General features: G+C 44.2%; 1 protein-coding gene across 1 annotated transcript; it reads right to left on the reverse strand.

The window, feature by feature from the left end:
* Window positions 1-907: 907 nt before the first annotated feature.
* ACO2 (aconitase 2) lies at window positions 908-23,082 on the reverse strand. The gene is made up of 18 exons (XM_036401674.2): window positions 22,982-23,082; window positions 17,200-17,342; window positions 15,887-16,145; window positions 13,650-13,742; window positions 11,563-11,721; window positions 11,225-11,375; window positions 9,913-10,017; window positions 9,567-9,658; window positions 9,179-9,284; window positions 7,929-8,086; window positions 6,803-6,876; window positions 6,008-6,119; window positions 5,709-5,831; window positions 5,351-5,506; window positions 3,203-3,394; window positions 2,244-2,376; window positions 1,812-1,933; window positions 908-1,406 (listed from the first exon to the last, which is right to left on the reverse strand). Exons 1-18 carry the CDS (start codon window positions 23,015-23,017, stop codon window positions 1,263-1,265), a joined length of 2,358 nt encoding a protein of 785 aa, XP_036257567.1. The 5' UTR covers window positions 23,018-23,082; the 3' UTR covers window positions 908-1,262.
* Between the last annotated feature and the right edge of the window lie 99 nt (window positions 23,083-23,181).

Raw genomic sequence — 23,181 nt, forward strand, 5'->3', positions numbered from 1 at the left:
CCATTGCCAAGAGAGTGATGTTGCACATAATTACAAGGCCAGCCACGTTTGGCACGAAGGAGCTGTAATTCCCTGGGATAGTGGGTCTGCTTAACCTCCAACTGTGAAAACAAAGCCTGAGTCATCAGCGCCCTCCCTGCAGCATCGTTAGAATCCCTTAATTCTCAACTGTTATTCCTGGTGCAATGCCCTAATTAAAAGGGAGCCTAGAATTCTTTAGGTTCACATAGTAACTGAGGTCCATCTGTGCACACAATAAGCTTACTGAATGCCACCTACAGAGCAGCAGTGCTCACACATGCAGCCATCTAGCTGTGATGGAAATAACTGTTTGCAGAAACCCCCCAGCTGTTTGTGTAGGTGGAAATTTGGGTGAAACAAGTGAGGAGCTTCCACACAGGCTGTTCTGGGGTAGTGCCAGGGCAAGGGGAAGAAGTCCAGCTACTCCAGGTAGTGGTTTTGCTCAGCTCCTTTGGACAGGGTCCTGGCTCCTAGGAGTAAGTGAAGTGGTAGTGATGTGGTTTTGCATGCTGTTCTCATGAGAGACTCCTCAACATCCATCTCCTGCAGTAAGTTGTGCTTTAGGAAACTAAGTGTGCAGTGCTGGGAAATCAGATACCGCAGGTGTTCTTTGCAAGTTTGTCATTGCTGCAATAGTGGCAGTGTTGCCCTAGACAGGAATGTAGGGGGGAGGGTGGTCATAATCACAAGTGTAGCCTGCAGTAGGTTAATGTCAAGAGCTAAACAGTCCAGGACAGCTGTGAGGACTTTTTTTTTACTACACTGAGTTACTGTTCAATTTGGGTTTTTTCTCCATATAGCAGTGATTTGGAAGAAGTTCTTTCCCACCCTCCCAAAAACAATGAGGGGGATTAGGATGATGAATACAATAACGCATGACAGAAGAGACGGTCACATTCTTTATTTTCATTTTAAGTCTTTAGCCATCAGTAAAGTGAATGGGCAGAAAACAACCAACTGAGCAGACAAACCCACCTTTGCTGGTTATTTCCAAATATAAATAACTGTGTGAGAACTGAAATTGAGCCAAAATAGAAAAAGGAAGCCGGGGAATTTAAAAGACAAAAGTAAGCCTAGCTGCACTCCCTTTTCATAGTGTCAGTGAAGAGGAAGTACCATAACAAAAAGGAAGCTATGGTTACATTTGATCAGACATTTATTCCAACAGTAGGCATGGAATTGCACTTTCATGAAAATGCCAAAGCTGAATCGAGTCCAGTGCACTGGGGCATTGTGCGCACTTAGCTTGATTTCTGCTGCAGCTCCTTCATTCTGTTCAGGGCACTGCCAGCCTGAAACCACTCGATCTGCGACTCATTGAAGGTGTGGTTCAGCATGATTGTTTCTTGGCTCCCATTGGGATGCTTGATGATGCATTTCAGAGGCTAAAGGAAGAAGACAGTTTTATTTTCCCTTCTCTTTCAAGGGACAAGGTTATCTGAAGCTTCTTGCAGGAAAATTTCTACATGGTTTTAAAGGGCTGAAAAGGGAAAATTCCAGCTCAGGGTGGATCTTAAAATAAAAGGTTGCAGTTCCTTCTAGGGAACACCCGTGGCTTAAGTCAACATGTCCAGGAATTCAGAGTACTGTACAAAGGTTTCTCTTAACTGTTCAGAACACCACTGATTCTGACCTGCCCTGTGTGTCCCAGCCCACTGTGTCTCACCAGGCTGGCAGGCTGCACTGCTCATCAGTGCCAGTGCTGCCTCACAAGCACACAACTCACCAATGATCCCCATCAGTGGCATGTCCCTGCCCCCAAGTGCATGACAAGTCACCCAGACAGTTACCTTTCCAGGTGCAAAGTCTTTCAACCCCACAATGCTCAGCTTATCCACAGGATGAATCTTGTTATAGTCTGCTGGATCAGCAAAAGTCAGAGGCAGTAGACCTTGCTTCTTCAGATTGGTTTCTGTAGAGAACAAACCACCAACCATACTTGTAACATCCCATCCCAGGGAAGCATGATTACCTTCTGCCTGCTCACACTACTATTCCAACAACGATTAGATTACTATCTTTGTAGCAAAATCAGGATATCCGTTGTTTGTGGCATATGCAACCAGGTATGTAACAGGAGTCCTGACAGGAGGGACCTTGCCATCTGTCAGCAGGGAGGGTTCATGCCTGGAGGTGTTGAGCCCTGGGCAAGGTATAAACACCACTTCCACTCAAACTGAACACATCCTGTTTACAAACACCATAGGGGAAGCCTGACTCACCGTGGATCCTGGCAAAGCTCTTGGTGATGATGACCCTTCCTCCCAAGTGACGTGGCTCCAATGCTGCATGCTCCCGGCTTGATCCCTCACCATAGTTTTCATCCCCAACAACTGCCCATTTGATACCCATTTTCTGTGACAAAAGACAGATTTACATTTGTGCAGCCACTCAAGTGAGGAATTGGCAATAAATACCCACCCACACATCTAATTTCAGCATTTTACTGACATTGCTATGCTATGACACCTCCCAGAAGACTCCCTTGGGTTCTGAGAAAGGAGAGAAATAAAGTTTAGTGCTTCACAGTAGTTAGGCACTGCCATCCTTGCTGACAAGGGCTGAGGAGGATTGCTCTTGGGATCCAGAGCAAATATTTTCCTTCCTTTTCCTGCCACCTCTCCTTCCATCATGCTATGCCAGACCAGTGTTGGCACAAGCCATGACCTCTGCTCTACTTCTGGAAGGGACATGGAAATTTTTAACTTCTCTCTACTGAAAGAGCCAATCGGAAACAAATGCCAAGTTGTCCAGAGGGTAAAAGGATATTTCTTGAGATTTGAAGCCTAGTGTTAAAGAATAAATAGGATAAGACTATAATTTATTTAAACATTAGACTGGTCAGAGGTGAAGCATTCCAGGAGGCAAGATTTAGTTCGTCTGATGACACCCATGCCTTGTAAGGTGTGCAAAGCCTAAAGGTGTTCTTCCTCTTTCGTATATGATCTCTGGTCCCCTCTGAGTCACGAGATCTTCCTCCCTTTTTCCCCATAGCAGGTAGGGACAGAATCTCCTACAGGAACTGCAATCATTAGAGAAAGTACCAAGAAAATGCCTCAGTGCTGAATGAATTCACAGCTGCTGTTACTTGAGAGCAGGACGGTGAGATCCTTCTATTTGGCACAGACTGCCCAAAGTGTAAACATCCTCTTAAAATAGACGTGTCAGGGGAAGGTCTCACCTTGTAGTACCGGGCTGTGTCTGGGACTGGGCCAAACTCCTGGGTTAATGCGTTGCGCACAGAGTTGGCTTTGCCGTTTTCGATGTTGATGGCGCCAATGAGCAGGTTGTTGGAGATGTTGTCCAGATGGCCACGGAACTTGAGCCACGGTCCAGCTGCAGAAATGTGATCAGTGGTGCATTTCCCTTTTACCTAAAGCGTAGCAGAAGAGAAGAATGTCTCAGGATGGACTAATGTACTTGACTCTTCCTCAACTCTTGTAACTGTGAAGCATTAACTGGGATGAGTGGTCGATACTCCAGAGGACTCTGCAGCCCTTCAGAAAGACCTCAACAGGTTAGAGAGGTGGGCAGAGAACTGTCTGAAGTTCAGCAAGGGCCGGTTCAGGGTCCTGCACCTCAGAGAGAGTAATTCCATGCACAAGCTGCTGGAAAGCAGCTCTGCAGAGAAAGACCTGGGGGTCCTGGTGGACAACAAGCAGTCCATGAGCCAGCAGTGTGCCCATGTGGCCAAGAAAGCCAATGGTATTCTGGGGTGAATTAGGAAGAGCATTGCCAGCAGGTCAAGACAAGTGATCCTGTCCCTCTAGTTAGCCCTCTGGAGTGCTGTGTTCAGTTCTGGGCTCCCCAGTACAAGAGAGACATGGAGCCCCTAGAGCAGGTACAGGGGAGGGTGACAAAGGTGATTAAGGGACTGAACCATCTCCTGTTCAGCCTCCAGAAGAGACAAATGAGAGGGGACCTTTCATTTACAATATCTGTAAGTATCTGAAGGGAGGGTGTCAAGAGTGTGGAGCCTCTGCTCAGTGGTGCCAAACAATAGGACAAGAGGCAATGGAGCAGAAACTGAGGCACAGGAAGTTCCACCTGAACATGAGGAAGAACTTCATTACTGTGCAGTGACCACATTGGAACAGATTGCTCAGAAAGGCTGTGGAGTCCCCCTTACTGGAGATATTCAAGAACCATCTGGACACAATCCTATGCCATATGCTCTGGGATGACCCTGCTTGAGCAGGGAGGTTGGACCAGATGACCCACTGTGGTCCCTTTCAAAAGAGATATGATGTGATCATCATATCTCTTTTTAAAGGCATAAACCCCAGAAAAGCACATCAGTTACAGAAACAAGGCACTCTAAAGCAGAACACAGTGGTCATTCTGCATGCATTGGGTAAGAAGAACATCCCTTTTCCAAAGGGTAAATTACAAAAATTAGCTTAGCCATAACATCTCCTGCTGTGTTCTCACTTCCCTCAGCAGTAGGTTGTTCAGGTACAAAAAGCAATTAAGCCCTTCCTGCTACAGCCCAGCCTCCCTGCTGGGGAACTTCAACAAGATGCCAAGTGTTACCCTCTCAGTTTCCAAACTGCACATAAGCCTTCTCAGCTTGTAAGAACAGAATTCCCAACCAGAGATAATGGCCTTCCAACTGGTAAGTTCTAAAGTGCTTATAAAGGAATTGCCTCTGTCAATAACTTTTGCACAGCAGTGTGGCCCTTGGGAGTACATCCAACTCTGTCACTGAGAATCAGGAATGTTCCCAAAGGTCACTTCATAAGGGATTGCATTTCAGAACCTCTCACCATATCAACTGAAGTTTCCATCTGTTAACTCACCTCAGGCAGTGAGGAGAAACCCATGTCTCCATTGAAACAGCAAATTGCAATGTTTAACAAGTGTGAAGTAATTTCTCTTTCTATAAAGTGGGAACAGAACATGCATACTGATGTATGAGAAGTTCCCAATGACCTCATTTCAGACAAAATACATCTTAGAACAGTCAGTATTAGAGATGCTAATTAAAGAACCCATCCACCTTTTCATTGTAGGTTGTAACTGGGACAAATTCTGCAGACTGCATGGTTTGGACAGGATCATATTACATGCTATAACAAGCCTGCTTTTGCATGGTATTAGCAAACCACTAGCCCAAAGGAGAAGAGTCACTTAGTTATAACAGAAAGAAGTATCAGAAAGAAACACCTGGAAGAAAGGAAGACCCCTTGCTTCCCTTTCTGTAACAACATGGTTGTAGGGGAGGGAATCAGGTATCCCAAAGGCACATCCAAAGCCTCTAGCAGTTGCTGTGCAAACCCCTGTTCAAGCAGACTTGTCATAGCTGATGCTCCCCCACTTTGTTCCTGACCTTGATGAGGATCAGCATGTCTTCTAGATCCTTGCCATCCCACTTATCAAAGGGCTCAAGGAGCTGGAGCCGCTGGCTGGTGGGGCTCACATCCACGCGCTGCCCACTGCCATCCTTGGGAGGGTACTGGTAGGTGTCCTGGCCTGGGTCAAACTCCTTCCAAAGAAGAAAGGAAAATCATCAGCCTCAGCCATCCCCAACAGCATGTGAAGAGCAAGCCAATACAGCCAACTGCACCCATTCTGGCTCTACCATCATGTGTCAAGAAAGAGGTCACTGCCTCTAAGTTCCCTCAGTATAAAGAAAACACTGCTAGTGTCAGGTCTTCCCTCCCTCTGCCCCCAGACAGAGCAGTTACCAGTTTGGGCAGCTCATCTGCATCAGGTGCCTCTAGTTTAAACTTCTTCCCATCTGCTCCTGTCAGGTAATCTGTCTCAGGGTTAAATTTTAGAGTGCCAGCGATGGACAGGGCTGTGACAATCTGAAAGAAAAAACAAAGACAAATTTAAAGGCATATTCTATGTCCCATCACTTCACCTGGAAGTCCTACATCTAAGTCTCAAAGCCACCAGCCAAAAGCTACTAAACAAGGCACACTGGGCCTCTTCTGCAGGTGCCCTGAACTATTCCACAGCCCCTCCTCTGGCTGTTTCTTACCTCTGGAGAAGTCACAAATGCGTGAGTCTCTGGATTGGCATCATTGCGACCCGTGAAATTCCGGTTGTAGGATGTAACTATTGTATTTTTCTCTCCTTTCTTGATGTCCTTCCTGTAAAAGAAGCAAACATTCTCATCAGAGCCAAATGGAATATTGCTTCTAGATGTCTTACTGCTAGAATCCCCCAGCTTGGTTTAGGCAGCAATCACTATCTTAGAAACAGGAGCTGTTGCCTGTACATGTTTTCCCCCCTTAAGCACAGACCCAAAATGAATGAATGCAAACCCAAGTCAAACACTGATTCTTGCAGTAGTTTTCACAGCTCATGTTGTTCACTGTTGAACAATAATCAACTAAGCACATTGTCTTTGGATATCCCATGGTCAGCCGTGATGAAGCAACATAAAAATGTGCCTCCCATCCCTTCTATTGGGAATTATTCTCCCTGCCACTCCAATGACTGAAGCTGGACCAATTCAATTTTTCTATTTTAAAAGGCCCATACAAACTTCAGTCCACCCTCTCATAGACAACAAATCTTTCTCCCCATTCTTTGCCTTCTACAAAAAGCCTCCAGAATGTGTGTCCATTCTGCAGCTTTATTCACCTAAAGGCTCAATTTAAATCTGTAGTCCTTCTTTTTGCCTCCTCCCGTACATACCAGACAGCTATGGCTAGCTGGTTTTTAAACATTTAATTACCAGTGTGTTGTATTTACAATCAAATCAGGCTTCACAGAGCATTCTGGAAGCTAAAAGACACAGAGCTAGAGTGAGGTCCAACTGTCATTTTACCTGTCCCACTGGCCGATGCATGGCCCACAAGCATTAGCAAGAACCAGCCCTCCAACTTCTCGCAGGATTTTTGCCTGGGGGCAGAAAATAACTTTGTTACCATAGAATGCCTGGAATGAGTTTCTGGGGTTGCTCTTTCAGGGGAAGAAGACACTAACAGGAAGCACTGAGCCTGAGAAAATTCCCTTCCTTGTTTCAGTTTTGAGCCACTTTTATAAATACATGGGGTTTGACCCCAGTAAGACTGTAAGTTAAGACTGGGTCAGAGCACAGGATGACTTGCCATGATGTTCCCATTCTCCACCTGCTTCAACTTGAGCAATCCAGCTACTTACAGACATCTGACTGAAGTGCAGTGTCTGGTCTGATTAATATTCTATAGACTTCCTGTCCATGTAAGGAGAGAACTGGCAACAGTGCAGGCAAGTATGTGTGCCTGCTCAGTCTACTCAGCAAACAACTCAATGAAGGGGGCAGCTGGTAAGGAAAGGTATGACTTGAAAGGTAGGAGTTGGTTAGAAGAGCCATCAAACATTGGCTGGACATATCCATATGTAAAAACTTGGTCCTCACACTATGACAGCATCAAAAATTTACTAAATAGTAAAGCTAATTAAAGCAACATTTTATGCACAGAAAGTAGGTAACAGTTCCTCAACAGACGCATTCCTTTTAAAGCCAGTATGAGTTTTGCCATAAATTTGGTCGAAATTGGGAACCACCTTCCAACAAAAGAGCATGCTCTCTTTATATGTTGGGATAAAAGTAGATTGCAGCCTTTTGTCAGCCATGGCCATCTACAGAATCCCAGGAGCATGAGGTATCCCTTGCTATGCTTTTCTCTCCTCAGAGCCCCAGTTCCTGACAACTGCCTCAGCCTTGTTCAGTTCTAATCCTGTTTTTACATGCCCAGGTAGTAAAGATATCAGGTCAAAACACTGTCAAGATGATGGCAGGACCCAGAGGCACAGTAGCACAGGACCAGCTACTACATCAGTAATTGCACCTCCAGCAGTAAGTGAAGACAAAGTTCAGGAGGTTTCCATTAGTTAACTTGGCCCCCTGAGTACTGTCCTGAAGAATTTAACCCTTTCTGTTTGGAAGTGCAAAGAGCAGCCATACTCACATAACCGTCCCTTTCAATGGTGGCACGGATCTGCTCTGAGCCTGGTGTGATGGTGAACTTGGATTTGCACTTCAATCCATGTGCAAGTGCCTGTTTTGCCACCGCTGCAGAGCGTCCCATGTCCTCATAGCTGGAGTTGGTGCAGCTGCCAATCAAGCCTGTGGTGTTTGACAGAAACAGGGGGGTGGTTACTGCAGCCCTGGTACTTGGAAGATTCTCCCTGACCCATCTCCCAGAAGAACAAACAAGGGATAACCACCTTGTCCATTGATAAAGAAACTGAGAGGGTTTCAGGTACCAACACTGCCAAGCCTCCCATTGATATAGTGTGGTCACAAGCAGTCCCTTGTCCAGCTCTGGAGGTTGCACAGTCAGAACACACTACTCAGTCACTAGTCTAATCTGACTAGGTTACTGTTTAACAAGACCTGAGTGTCACCTACTTGCACTCTGGTTAAGCAAATAACCAAAGAGAGGTATTGTTCCACAAAGACAAGAAAAAGCTTTAAATCAAGATGGCAAGAAATGGAGAAAAAGAAAACATCTTCAGTATAGTATGAAGACCACACAAGGACGACATGCTGTACCATCCTGACAGCATTCTGGTGCTAAGCAGCAAAATAAAAATTCTCTCTCAGTTACAGCTACTGTAACTGTATCCTATTTGTAACACTTCCCACCTGGGACATGGCTTTACAATGTATTTCCATTCTTTTCATTCCTTCCTCTACTCCATGAGCAACAGTTGAGAAGTCAGCCCACAAACTACCATCCCAAAAGCAGGTACATACATTTACAAGCCTGCTTTTTAGGACAGCAAGCACTAACTTTACTAGGTCCCAAGAGTTCAACAGCCAACTGCTGGGAGTGCTGACAATCATGCTCAAGACAACTCTCTGCAACAGGTAAATCCATACCACAGACTTTTAATAAAAATGATCTTCAATGGGTAACATTCCTGTCAATCCAAACATTCAAGCGTTTCAAAAATGGAAGAAACCTGGTGTACCTCTTGAGATTAAAATCCCTCCTACTATCCTGGATCTCATCCTACACACTTGTCCCATGTGGTCACTACTTTTCCCAGAAAATTTATATCGCCATGAACAGATGACACTGCACCAAAGTCAAAGGACATAGAGAAGCAGTGAAAAAACTGGATCCCAAGCTATATGACCAACAGCTTATCCCAAGACAACAATGTTTATGCCACAAGTACAAAGGCAGAGGAAAGAGCAAATGCTACCCACCAACTCTGATATCAACAGGCCAGCCCTCCTTTTCTGCCACAGCACCAATATCTGACACAGGGTGCGCCAGGTCTGGTGTGAAAGGTCCATTGATATGCGGTTTCAGCTTTAAGAAACAGTGACAAAGTCAGAAATCACAGCAGCAAAGAATAACCCCAAAACACAGCAGCAAATCAATTCCTTTCACAGCTCTATCTGGAAGTTGTTTAACTAAGATTCTCCTACATGAAAACTGGAGCACAAGCTGTAGGTGAAGCAGACCTGAATGTATTTTACACATTCTAGCACAGCATCAGGGGTGTTGTATCAAACTCCCAGTTTGGTCTTCAGTCACACAAAGCAGAGTCACATCACAGCATTCAAAATGGCAGAAGAAATGAAGCCTTACCTCACTGAGGTTGATTTCTATCACCTGGTCATAGTGACAACCAGAATCTGGTACCAAGTGTTGCTTGAATTCATCTGCTAGTGCAGCTATATCTGGAATAAGAAAGAAGGAAGATCTTAAAAGTGCAGCAAATATGAGGGAGAAAAAGAAGTCTAGAATAACTAAACACAGGGGGCATCAACTGTGTAATTCCCTAGCCACTTCATCTACAGACTCCCTGCTTGTAGCAGATGAACTACAGGACCACACAAGGTCAAAAATCTCATCAGACAACACCACAGGAGAATACTGCTCCCAGAATTCACCTTCACATGAAACCCATACTTCTACCCCCAAATCCTCTTACCAGCTCTCCCAGTCTTGCCCAAGTATTTCTTCATGCGTTCATTGTAAGGGAAGATCGACGTGGTAGCTCCAATTTCAGCCCCCATATTGCAGATTGTTGCCATTCCTAGAGAAGTGGGAGAAGAGACCACGGGGTCAAATGAGAAAGTCCAAGGCCACTCAATTCTCCAAAAGTCAGTATATGCAAAAGACAGCAAATCTAGAAGAAATCAGCGCATCGGCCACAGAAACCTAAAGCCACAGCTGAGAGGACACTGACAATATAATGGCTGGGTCAGCCCCCTATGTTTCTGATCAATACAGTGCCTGTGACCAGACTCTTGTGGAAGGAATGAGCCAAAAGTTACACTGATACATGCAGATACTGATATAACAAGGAACTCCTGTTTGCACGGAGCATCAAATAATTTACAGCAGTGAGCAGTGTCTCTGCTACCTTCAATGAGTGTTCTGTCCCTCCCTACCATCTCATTTGTTTTAACTGGAGGAGCCAGATATTTGTGAGAAATTTAATGGGCTGAATAAAATGCTTCCAGTGACAGAACATAGCACATCTCTTTCAAGGACACAGCAATGAAGCTGTAGAAGCTCCTGTTTTATATTTAACAAGCTAGAAGCAGATATAAAATTCCTCTGATTTCATAGAAGAAAAATCCCAAATTGCTCTCAGTTTGTAAACCAAGTATTCTAAGTTGTAGCCAAGTCATGCAAATTGAGAGAAGTCCAGCTTGAAGGCTGCATATCAAGCTAAAGGAAGACATTTCTTGGAGTTTAGTCCTAACTAGCATATTACAGAGAACTACAATTTTTGCTAGTTCAAATTCAGCACCCAAAATCCACAATTAGCTAGTATAAACTGTGTGTTACAAACTGCCTTCTAGTCTCAGAACCTCTGCTCTTTGTTTAGCAGCTGTCACACATATATTCCCATTAACCTGTTTCTTTTTTCTATTCACAGCCTATTTTAGGCTGAAATGAATACATCATTCCTTTATTGCTGACATCTCCACCCTCTAAGTTTACACTGGAATACATCCACCCTTATTCTTATCCTGACACACCATCTTACAGGATTCTTCACAATTAACCATTCATGTTCTCAAAATCACAAGAAGGTTTATTGGAGAGAGGTCACTGAGAGGGAGTGCTATCTTGTTACACCACTCTTCCAGTTTGCCATGTACAAACTGCTGGGCCAGGCTAAGGGAAAACATTTGGTACTTCTTGTTTGGTTCCCTTCCCAGCCTCCACAGATAGCTCAACACCCAGCTCCTCCAACAATCCACTCAGCTAAGAGATCTGTGTTGACTTACCTGTGCAGGAGATTGAATCCACACCCGGTCCATGGTATTCAATGATGGCGCCCGTTCCACCCTTGACAGTAAGGATGCCAGCCACTTTCAGGATCACATCTTTAGGAGAAGTCCAGCCTGAGAGCTTGCCAGTCAGCTTTACACCAATAACCTGAGCAACAGCAATGAGGGAAAAAAAAATACTGGCATCACTTCCTGTCAGAAAGGTAACAGTATATAGTTCTGCTGTGGGGTGTATTCCTGTCACACTTATATACACAGTGCTTGAAAATCAATGCTCCTTACACATCATGTATCTCACCCTTGGCATCAAAGCTTCATATTCCTTCTGCTCCTACCTTTGGGCATTTGAGCTCCCAAGGGATTCCTGCCATGACATCCACAGCATCAGCTCCACCCACACCAATGCAGATTCCACCCAGGCCACCTCCGTTGGGGGTGTGCGAGTCTGTGCCGATCAGCATAACCCCGGGGTAGGAGTAGTTCTCCAGAATGATCTGAAAATAAAAATGGATTGTTTGCTTGCTTGTTTTGTGGGAAAGAAGGGGGAAGACAGCAGAAAGAAAACAAAAACAAGAGTTTAGATCAGTTTGTATTTGCAGATTTCAATAGCAAGAAAATAAATGAATTTGGGCTGGATTGGAAATTTTGATCTCTTTTGTTTCAAACTCCTTGTGGAGGATGTAATGACAAAACAAGGTACCAAGTCTCAGCCCCAGGATCCTTGCTCATCTCAGAATAATAAAAAAATTAGAAAACAATCTCCTCTTTTTCCTTCCAGTTTAGGCTTTTGCTAAGGTGCTACCTTTGTTAGGCCTCAAGAGTCTGTTCCATAATCTCCACACCCTTAGTTAACAGCTGAGCAAGTCAGTTCACTTATCCAATGCACTTATCCTTCCACAGCCTTTGTGCTCCATAGCAGTAGAATACCAATAGGCTCCTCCAATCCATGCTGCCAACCAAAACTCAATTACACAGAGGAACTTCTCACCAAGACACTGCCCTTCCCTTACTGATGCTACCAGTTCCATGAAAGACTTTTCAACTATTAACAAAACCACAAAACCATTCTCAAAGAAAAAATGAGACTTCTGTGGTAGCAACACTGTAGAGAACTCAAGCTAATGAACGTCCCACTGCATATGTGCCACACCAACACTAGGAACAGCCTTTCTGGGAAGCACAGAACTCACAGCACATGCATCACAGAACAGCTTGAACAGAACTAAGGCAGTCCTTTACCAAAAAGACAAAGGCTTTGCTTTCAGAACTTTCAGCTTTATATTCTTGTAGCCACATCAACATATTTGTGTGAGAAGAGTCACTCTCAAGGCCTCACTTTGGCACAGTTGTACCTGAAGCTATACAACAGGACCAGTTTCCTCCAGCCAGAGAAAGTCAGCCACAAGAAGACTAGTAACCTCAGCACAGAGCTATGTTGCCACATGACAGATGTTACGAGTGGCTTTGGAACACAAATGACCCGAGGTGTTCCCATAACCTTTTGAAGAGTTCATCCGTTGCGTCACATTAAGTTAAGGTAACCTTAGTAACTCATTTTGTAGCTAGGAAAATATAGCAGAGAGCTCTTGACTGCACCTGGTCACAAGTTCCCTGCTGACAGGAGGCTTACCAGTCATCCATTCTCCTCTACTCCTTTTGCTTCATGCTGCTCTTCAACTTTTGCTGCCTGAGACTCAGAGGAACAATGAAAAATGACTACTGGACCCTCAAAGCAAACCAACTGCAAGCAAGTTAGGGACATCCTGACAGAGGTGTTTGCTTTAAAAAAACAAAAAGCCTCATCAAGTGGTAAATTATTTTGGGACTGTCATATTCTTTTTTAGATCCAAGTGTAATAACAAGAGAATCTCAGACTTGGAAACTGTTTTGCATTTTATTCAAATTCACCTAGCAACTCCTTATGTGTTGCCACTCCTGAGTACTTGAAGTACGCTGCTCTGTTGTGTCCTCATATACTCTTCTGGGTTTTATAGAACTAAATGCATACATAATAATCCTAAAAAAAGTATGTTCCCAAGGCTGCTTTCCTTACCACCAAAAGCAATTCACATTAACCCTATGTAGCCAGCTTCATGGCCTCACCTTACAGTCTTAATTGTACTAGGAGGAGCCAGCCCACAAGCAGTTAAGGTATTTCAAGCTTCTGTAATTCACATGGCATGCTGTTGGCACTACCTAATGATACATCAGGTTACAGTTTGACCAAAATAACCTTTAAAAAAAACTGCACTGTGGTCAAGATAACTGAGAGAGCAAGTAAGAAACCTCGCCTGCCTCGAGCAAAGCAAGTTGTTTCCCTAAACCAGTGAAATTCTCTAAAGATTTGCACTTGAGCTCTCTCTCCACCCTAAGGTGAAAGACCCACTCATGTTCAAAGACTGCAAAGACACACACACTTTACCTGGTGAATGATTCCTGACCCAGGTTTCCAGAATCCCACTCCATACTTGGCACCAGCCGTTGACAGAAAGTTGTACACCTCCTGGTTTATGTCCTATTCACACAGGGAAGCACAGAGCATTAGTACCACATTTTGTTCTTCCATACAGCAAAAGCTTGTTCAAACACATTCCTTTCTTTCACATGCCTGCCTGTAGTTTGCTTCCCAGTTTTGCAGCAGCTGGAAGGAGTTGCACATAATTTTTAAAACCAAAAGGTTAAGATTAAGACTGTTTGACAGACAGCTGTAACAGACCATTTAATTGCATCCCACTTGTAGCTCTACTAAAAGTTTTTTAGTTTCTAATTCCAAACAGCACAATTTAAGGAAAACCCTGCCAATAAGACATTTAAAAATGCTGTGCTCACTTTCCCTATTCTCAGGGGGGTTTTTTTAACCTGTTTCCCTCACTCATTCTAGCCCCTCCTTCCTTCTCTACCGGGTGTTCTTTTTCCTATGCAGATGCTTTGGAGACATTTCAAATCCCTTAGATAAATATTCTGGCTTTATTTTTACAGATTAAGAAATGGAACTCGAAGTGATCACTGCCAGGGGAGTTGGTGAGTGTCATTTGTCATTCTAGCAAGTCCCCTCTTTAAGGCTCACACAATGCTGTCTTTCTTGCTGCACTGTCACCATTGTTGGTGGAGGTCACACCGTGAAAATTGCTTGTGAGAAAAACCATGGTTGCCAAGGAAGTATGACACTATTATATCCTAACAGTTCTTGGCAGAAGAGTGCTGGAGTAGATAAGATAAGCACTAGAAGGAGAGAATTTCTTAAAGACCGTTCTCATGCAGCTAAGCTTCAGAATAAAGGGAAAGGGGAAATGAGATAATTGAAGAATTGTCTCAGCACACATTTGCTGAAGTTTCCCAAGAGGCTGCAGCAGCTCTTTAAGCCTTGTTTTCCACTGGGAGTTGGGTCACTCCACTCTGTTTGTGCATCCCTCCCCCAGTAAACCCAAACCACCCTCTGGCCTGCCAGCATTCATTGTGTGCCAGCTGGCAGCAGCAGAAACCAGTCAGAAGAAGGCAGGACCTTTACTTGCTTTGCTCAGAGTGGATGGCAAAGAAGGGACTCAGCTCAATTCAGGGCTGCAGCAAATATAATTGCCCTATGGAGAATAAATGCAGGAATAGGGGAAAAGGGAAAACAGGAGGTGAACAGGAGAAAAGAAATTGTCTGATTTAGTTAAGTCTCAAACTGTTAATTGCACAACTTAGGACTGAGACAAGCAGAGCAAGAACTCGCCAAATCACTCCTGAGTGGTGCAAGTTGCTTTATTGTGGCCCACTGAAGAAAGCCAAAAGCAGATACTTCAACACCACAAGTGCTGTGTGAGAGTAGATATGGACTAAAATCTTAAAATGCAGCTGACTCCTGTTTACTGTTGGTAAATTCTGGTATCAACATTCCAGGTGCAATTCCTCCTGGCTCTGACAGTGGACTTTGGCTAAGCCCACTCAGAGTCACAAGATTTCCTTGGCATTGTGGTATGTTGGTCAGAGATAAATGTGTCTATAGATTACAGAAGCTCATTTGGGGAGGAATAAGCAGTAAAACAGTTGAGTAGAAAATTTTAAAATGGCACTGTATCAGCAGTCGGACAAACAACACTTTGAAATTACCACATAAAACCCAACATCCTCCATACTTTTACACACTTTTATACTATACCCATAAGCCATGAAAGCTGCACATGATTCAGTTATTGCTCTTCAGATAATCAGTAGCAAATGGTTTGGGAAAGTAACTACTTGCCTCCCCCTCACAGTGGGGGACCAGTGCAATGCAGGCATATGTTCATTAGGTTTTTCCCACTGCCATACTGCAACATAGAGTAATCTGACTTCCTTTTTTTTCTCTTGGAAATTATTTTTTCTCTTCTTTAGCTGAAATATCTTCTCTAGAACACAAATGATCTGGGCTTCCATCACTAACAACTTAAGACTAGCTCTTCCCACATTCATGGTCCTTTAAACCATGTAATGGGTGAATCTGAGGTGAAAAACTCCCAAAAATCCATTTAGTCTGTTTCTTCATTGCATCTGACCTACAGAGCTGACCACCACAGGCAATCTGTTATCATATCTGATTCCTGGCTGTCCTTATGGGGAAAAATTTTAAAATGAGCTCATCCTTCAACTGGAAGGACATTTCCAAACAGACAGAAGTTACGCCTCTGCAATAGTGACCTTGGCTCTCTGAAGATCCTTTTCACCGCCTGCCTGGGCCTCGATGAGGTGATCACAGTGGATGGTGGAAGGCACAGCCACTTTTGGCAGCCCACTGCTGATGAACTGAAGCATTGCCATCTGAGCTGTGGCATCCTGCATGGCCACGCGGTCGGGCCGTAAGCGCAGATAGGTCTTGCCGCGCTCGATCTCCTGCTTTGCTGGGTCATCCAGGTGTCCATATACAATCTTCTCAGACAAGGTCAGGGGGCGGTCAAGCCTGGGGAGAATAATTTTAGTATCTGCATCTTGTGTACTTCAACATTTGCCATTTTAAGCATGTAATAGAATGCTTCCCTCTATTGCTCGGACTCTTAAGACCTATTAGGACAGAGAAACCTCCATGCTCTTCTTACAGCACTAAAATATCAACTGGCACATGGTTAAACAAGGGTTCAGTTCATAAAGTTCAAAAACATAGAAATTGATGTAATTTTATGCTTTCTTTTCTAATCTTCCTATACTGTAAAAGAAACATTGACTGTTCACTCCTTGAGTCATACTTCAAGACAGCAAATGTAGAGGTGAGACAGAGGTCAGATTCAATTCACAAATACCAGATCCCACAGCAAATACAACTAAGTGGAGCTTCATGACCTCAGACCTTTCATTCTGCAGCTGTATCAGCTGAGGAATCTATTTATGTATGTAGCAAGATCTTCTGAGAAGTAACTAAATCAACACAACAACTTGAAATGAGAACTACCACATTTAACAAGGGACACAAAGACTGAAGGACAAGTCATACAAACCATTGCCACAGTAAGTGGAGCAGGAATGACAAATTAGCAGGCACACAAGCCTCTATCAGCAGATTAAGGTCACTATGTTTACATATGCTATGAATTCCTAGCCCTTTGTTCCATGCCTAACACCTAGAGCAGAACACAGCATAAAGAAGCATTAGCCTCTAACAACCCTGACCCACACGCTGCTGCCCCAGAAAGAAGCAAGGGCCAATGTGAAGACTCCTCAATAAGGGTATTAAACAAAGAAGATGGAGCCCTTTCTAGCACCTCCTCTGCACTGGCCTTGTTCTCTGCACGTTGCACTGCTTCATCATATCCTTCAACCCTTCCCACAGTGGCCCACCACTATAAGGAGACACTACAACTCATGCTTCACTGTATTTACAACTGCCACTGTTCAGTGCTGCTTTCCCTGGTAAACATTCCTTGTGCCAGGGCCCCGCAATAATTTTTTCTTCCTCTCCTGTCACTGCAGAGCTCAATTCAATATCCTGACCCATCCTTTCTTCCCTTCTCCACTCTTACCTCTTACGGACAATGTTGATGTTCTTCTCCAATTTTTCATAATTGATGTATTCATTAGGTTCAAAGTGGCTCATGGCCACCTTGGCCCGCTGGCACAGGACAGGAGCAACATGGTAGCGTCGTACCCCACTGTTCAAGGCATGCTGAAAAAAAGGAGAGTATTAAAACTGGAGCCCTGCAGAGTGAATTTCTGTAACATATCAATTGAAAATGTTTTTCAGTTTTTATTACTGGAATTTTACAGACTGAGGAATGCAAAGGCACTCAAATATATTTCATCATACAATACTCCATATTATCTTAAACAGTCAAAGTACCCAGAAACACCAAAGTACCCAGGACAGGTAACATTTAATAAATTATTCCACATTTTTCTTTGTTGCACCAGGAGCCTTACACTTTCAAATGAGAAATCTGCTTTCAGGCAATGATGAGCCAATTCTCAAGAAAGCACCAGTCTGCTATGCTCCTGACACATCAGGGTCATGGTGAAGAACCAATGCTGTTCCTAAAGCAAACTATCCCTAGTATTTGCTTGCTGGCATTGAGTTGACATTGAAATTGACATTGGCAGGTGATACAGCACCACTCTGACTGGACACACCTCTGTTCCACCATCACATACTAAGTTTCCTAGGCAGGATCCCTCCATACTGCTACAAAACATATTAAATTCCACAAGGAGACTTTGGTGTACAGACCTGGTCTACAATGTAACACAGAGCAGGAGAAGCAAGATGTGGAAAACAACTCACCAGCTCCACCAGCCTGGCTGGTGCTCTTTTCCACACTCTCACAAAGGCACCCTCACCTTTTGCCTCTGAAAAACCTTGCACTTATCCTACAGGTGAGTTAGCTGCATGACAGGTGGACTATACTGTGAGCTGAATGCATCAGCAGAAAGTGCCAGGTGAAAAAAAAAGCCCAAATTTACTTGGCAGCCTCCACAGTGAGACAGTTTCCTGGAACACAGGAGAAGGGCAGGCTATGGCGAGGCACCTTTACAGCATCTGACCTGAAAGAGACGGGTCAGTGCCCAGGGCTAAAAGCTCTCACGCAGCTTTGAAAACTGAGTCAGAGAGCAACCTCCAGGAAAACTTCCAAGGATTTGGCACACACATTTCTTACATGCTTTCAAAGTCTCACTCATCAGCATCAGAAGTCTGGAAACAGACTGAAGAAAAGAGTTCAGAACTCTTCCTTCTCCAGTACTATACCTTAATCTCAATCCCGCTTTTTCTATTCATCTGCTTTTTCAGAGTTACAAAGTTTTGATAAATACAGGTTAATAAATGTAGCAGTGTTACACTAAACACCCCTTTTGCATGTGTGATTGTAAATATTCCTTGTTCAGAACACAATTATTGTACCTACCACTGGGGGTTTTTTTACCACTGTCAAAAAAAGCCTAGTTAATTCTTTAAACCTGTTCAAGCATTTTAATGTTTCTGTGTGAATATTTTTTCCAACTTTCTTGTTACCAGCATTGAAAAGACTGCTTGAAATAATCACAATCAAAGAGACATCACCAATTTTTATCAAAATCTCTTGTTTTATTGTCCTTTTGATAACACTTTTTAGTATCTTTTGCAACAAAAATTTGGGGAAAGCTAGGCAAGATCACACTACTCAGCACACTAGCAAGAAGGGTGCAGTTTGCATTTTTACCAAGCTATCCTCAGCCATTTTAGAAAGAGCTTTTGGTAGAAGCAGGAAAGATTTATAGCAGTTGTACACCACCATTATGGAAAGAGTATCTGAGGGAAGTGAACCTGGTGGTACAAAGAGGGCACTGCTCCTCCATGAGTGCATGGGAAGCCCAGTCATCAAATTTCACTGTGCTGCACTTTAATCCTAGAACTTCCAGAACTTATCACAGGTGTCAGACTTAGACCTTTCCTTCTTCCACCAGCAAAAAAAAAAACAAAAACAAACCCCCCCCCGCCTAGAACAACCACCCACACCAATACAAACACTACCCAGCTTCTCATTGTTTAACATACAAACTAGGCAAAGCTGCTCTTTACCTAGTAGCCACATAACTTTTATGTTTGCTTTGTTCTAGCCTTTTATTTTTTTTAACATCACAAGATATTCAGTCTTGTGAAAGTCTCCAACTGCTGGAGTGGCTAGAAAAAAACCACTGAGCTATTTAATCACTGTTCATGGAAAAACAATCTCTTTCCCAGGCCAGGAAATGTATTGTGGTTTAATGCAATAATTTCTTCTTAATTCATCATAGAGAAGAACAGATATGCAAATAAAAGTAATAGCACAGGCTTCATAGCATCTTAGTCTTGCCTGGGACCAAAGCTGATTAAAATAGAAATCTGAAGCAGGGCACTCCAAAAAGAGGTACAACAAAACTTTTCAAACAAAATTCAGGTAAAATCTTTTCTGTTTGAACATACATGTCTATTGGTCTTTTCACTTCATGAAATGGCACAAGGAAATGTAACATTTTTTCTAATACTATGTCAGTGTTCAGCTGGTAATCAAGATCAGCAATACAAAGTAGTTGAATCCTGCTGACCACAGCTTCAGACCATCAAAAGCAGGAAGAGAGCGTGTTTAAGGTGAAGGATTCTGTCTGGACCTGGAGAAGTCTGGAAAAGTGAAGGTCAGTTTCTGTAATGGTCAATATGACCCAAGGAAAATAACTGCCTAAACCAATCAGCTTCAGCAGACTAGACAATCATTTTTCTCTACATAAGAATTTTAAAAGGCACCTATTTAAAAAGTGCCATCTGCGTTTTACCAGGATATAAACCTAATCCTGTATTTCTGCTGGGAATTAATTTGATTCAATATGGTTCTGCTCATGCTGGCACCCAGCAAGTCTAAGGATCTACCACTTGTTGCACCAAGCAACAAGTATAAACTGCCAGGTTTAAAAGTCTGATCTCTCCTCACAAAGAATTTACACTTTATCACTCATCACATCTGTCTCTTCTCCCTCCTTGTTCTTCTCCTACTGCATCCTCAGAAACAGGGTGGGAGAACTGCAAGATTAAGGAAAAGTCACAAGCCCGACAGTTCCCAGTTTGACTCCCTCTCACTCTTCTCCTTCTCTGAGAGGGAGCGTACTAGTGCTTTGTGGGGGCTTCCATGGTGTTTTTTTAGTCAGCAGTGAGAAGTGCATCGAGCCCAAGAGCCAAGAGAAGCAGGCAATCTATAAATCTATAAATTTTCCCTTTTATCCAGGAACTGTTTATTTCCAGGCTGACCGAACAGCTGCCCAGTGACCTCCTCTCACCTGGCAATGAATCCCTTATTCCAGCTTGCAGTGTCCTTGTTCAAATTTCAGTAAAAGGAATGGCAGTAATCATTACATGGCTCCTAAGCCTACTAGTGTTTCACAAGGTGAAAAGCTTCCTTTAAAGACAGAAGAAAGCCAGTCTAATAAATGGGTCATTATTTCTGAAATCTCTGTAAGGAAGCCAACACTGATCTTTACAAATTTTAAGGTAGCTATCAGGCATTTAGCTCTCACTATAGTGAATGTTCCAGGTGCAAGGGGAGTCTGAATTCAGAAAACAACTTGCATTTTGGCAGCCGGTAAGGCAGAACGAGCCCAGTGAGCAAAAGCTCATGTTCAAAAGAGTAGCAACTGTTACGTGCACTTCTGTCTGGGAAATCTGTCCTAGAAATCCCAGCTGAAACCCAAAATACCATCTTTCCTCATCTTCCCTGAGCTAAGAACACTGGCCAAGTTTCCAACATTCACCGTGATTCAGCCTTAAAAAAAAAAAAAAAAAAAAAAGCAAAAAAGCAGCATGGTATAATCAAATTGTAAACGCAGGCTCATTTTCTAGACCCACCTCAAAACAGCAACCAAAATTATGGTTCCGAAGATCAGTTTAGCCCTGCCCAACATTTCTGCCAGACAGACAAAGCTGCCCACGCATAATTTCAGTACTTACCCACAATGCCTTCAATAAACCTGATATTTCAGGCAGTTTAGAGCTTTACCGTCCTCCCTCTCAGTCAATCTTCAGGCAATGTAGCTTGAAAAATGGAATGCTACTAAAGGCATTATTTTAGGTAGGCAGAAAAGAGATCTTGACCCTTTGAGGCTATTAGAACTTTAAATAGGACAGTCAGTTCAAATCAGGTTAATTCCAATTTATTTCCCTCAGAGGCAAGCTTTCTCTGCAGTTCCAGCTCCAAAACAGTTCCAGGATGGGAGGCAAACAGAACCAATAGTAGCAATGTGTGCCATGGTCAATGCTGGCACTATCACAGTGATTGACAAGATGATGCTCATATTCATTAATCTCTAGGCTGCTACACAGGGGCAAAAATCCCCTGGCTCCTAAAGACATCACCTAGAGGCATGTGTGATTAGAATCACAGATTTAGTACTTCACAGGGGAGAAAGAAATATGCACCCCTTGCCTGATAATAGACAACAACCTTCTGGAATGCTGAATTCCCCATATCGACTGTGCCAGCACAGCCTTTGTTTTGCATCATACAATTTTCATTATAGCAAATGATTGCTTGTTCTCATGCAATGTCACAGCATAAAACAAGAACCAATTCATTACCCTAATAAAAGATTTACCATCATTTTATGAGTAGTCATTTCTGTTCAAAGTACTAACTAAAAACTATTTAACAAGTAAGAACAAGTATGCCAACCTAACCAAAATGGTGCTATTCTGTAACTTTCATTTAAATTTAAAAACTACTACACTTTTCTAAAGCATCTACCTCTGAAGTAGGATAGTAATTACCAAACTGGAATTAAGATTCACAAAAGACTTTTAGACTACTAAAAGCCAACCAAATTTTTACTTCAGTTCCCTAAGCAAGGGGAACACATTGGCCAAGGTCACAGTGGGAAACTGAGAAGTTACACTGCCTGCCTTTATCACAAGAGAGCAAAGGCTTCCTTATCCCTTAGAAGCCCTAAACAGAAAATTGCACCTGATATTTGCCTTATAGGCCTTAAAAGATATGCAAACTTTATTACTGAGTAGACACTAAACACAACCAGGTCTTAAGGAAGGCAATCTCTTTGACAAGATCATATTACTGGCGAAGGTGAGTTTTAGAGGTCATGACAAACAAGACTACGAGAGCCTCTATCACAGCCCCAGGAAAAAAGGTAATTTATGTGTCTGACCCGCCTGCTTCTTCAGCCGTCCTAGTTCCCCACACAGAGAGGCTGGCATCTTTGTCACCCAGGGGCCTCTGTTTGTACTAAAAGGAGGATTTTGGAAGCAAAGTAGCCAAGGACACAACAAGGAGTCACCTTGTGCTGCCGCACGCCCATGAAGGGAAGCAATAAAAGATGAAGGAAAGAAAAATGCCTGCCCCGGGGAAAGACCTTTTATTTCAGCGCTCGGGCCCGCGCCCTCGGGCTCTCTGCCCTGTTAGGCCCGGGGCTCTGACAGCGACTCCAGCCCACCGCAGCGGGGTCCGGGCAGACGGGCGAGGCGGCGGCGCCAGGCCGCGTCCCCGCCGCCCCGTTCACCTTGCACTCACCTTGACGGCCGGCCGGGCCCGGTGGCGGGAGACGTCCTGCCCTAGGGACCGAGCAGCGGCCACGCCGCCGCCACCAAAGCCGCGGCCGCCCCACCATCGCCATGGAAACAGGGCGTGGGGCCGCAGCGGGGACACGCTGACCTACACGCGGAGGCGGGGACGGCCCGACCCCGAGGCTGCGGGGGAGCGGCCGCCCTCGTGGCTGCCCAGCGGGCAGTGATCTTGTCCCTGCCGCAATCCCCGCCGCCCGTCCCGCCCGCTGCCTGCCCCGCCCGCCGCCGCCGCTCACCCTCAGCCGAGCCGCCAGCACGCAGTACGGCGCCATTTTGTTCACTGACAAAGATGGAGTCGCGCGGCGATGGCGTCACGCGGCCCCCTTTGACATCTCCGGCGCGCGCGCAGGGGCGTGGCCGCGCGGGTCCTGGCAGGGAGACACCCGCGACAGGAGAGGGTCGTGGGCTGCCACTAGGGGCTCCTCTGGGCGGGGGA

Source organism: Molothrus ater, chromosome 5 (genome assembly GCF_012460135.2).
Source record: "Molothrus ater isolate BHLD 08-10-18 breed brown headed cowbird chromosome 5, BPBGC_Mater_1.1, whole genome shotgun sequence".
Classification (NCBI taxonomy): domain Eukaryota; kingdom Metazoa; phylum Chordata; class Aves; order Passeriformes; family Icteridae; genus Molothrus; species Molothrus ater.

What these genes read in the sequence shown, in the direction of transcription:
- ACO2 (XM_036401674.2), bottom strand. Translation starts at nt 23,017, where the DNA reads ATGGCGCCGTACTGCGTGCTGGCGGCTCGGCTGAGG. An exon ending in GGGCAAGACTGGGAGAGCTG is followed by an intron (nt 9,659 to 9,912) that starts GTAAGAGGATTT and finishes TTCTTATTCCAG; the next exon opens with ATATAGCTGCACTAGCAGAT. An exon ending in CATTTGTGACTTCTCCAGAG is followed by an intron (nt 5,832 to 6,007) that starts GTAAGAAACAGC and finishes TTTTTCTTTCAG; the next exon opens with ATTGTCACAGCCCTGTCCAT.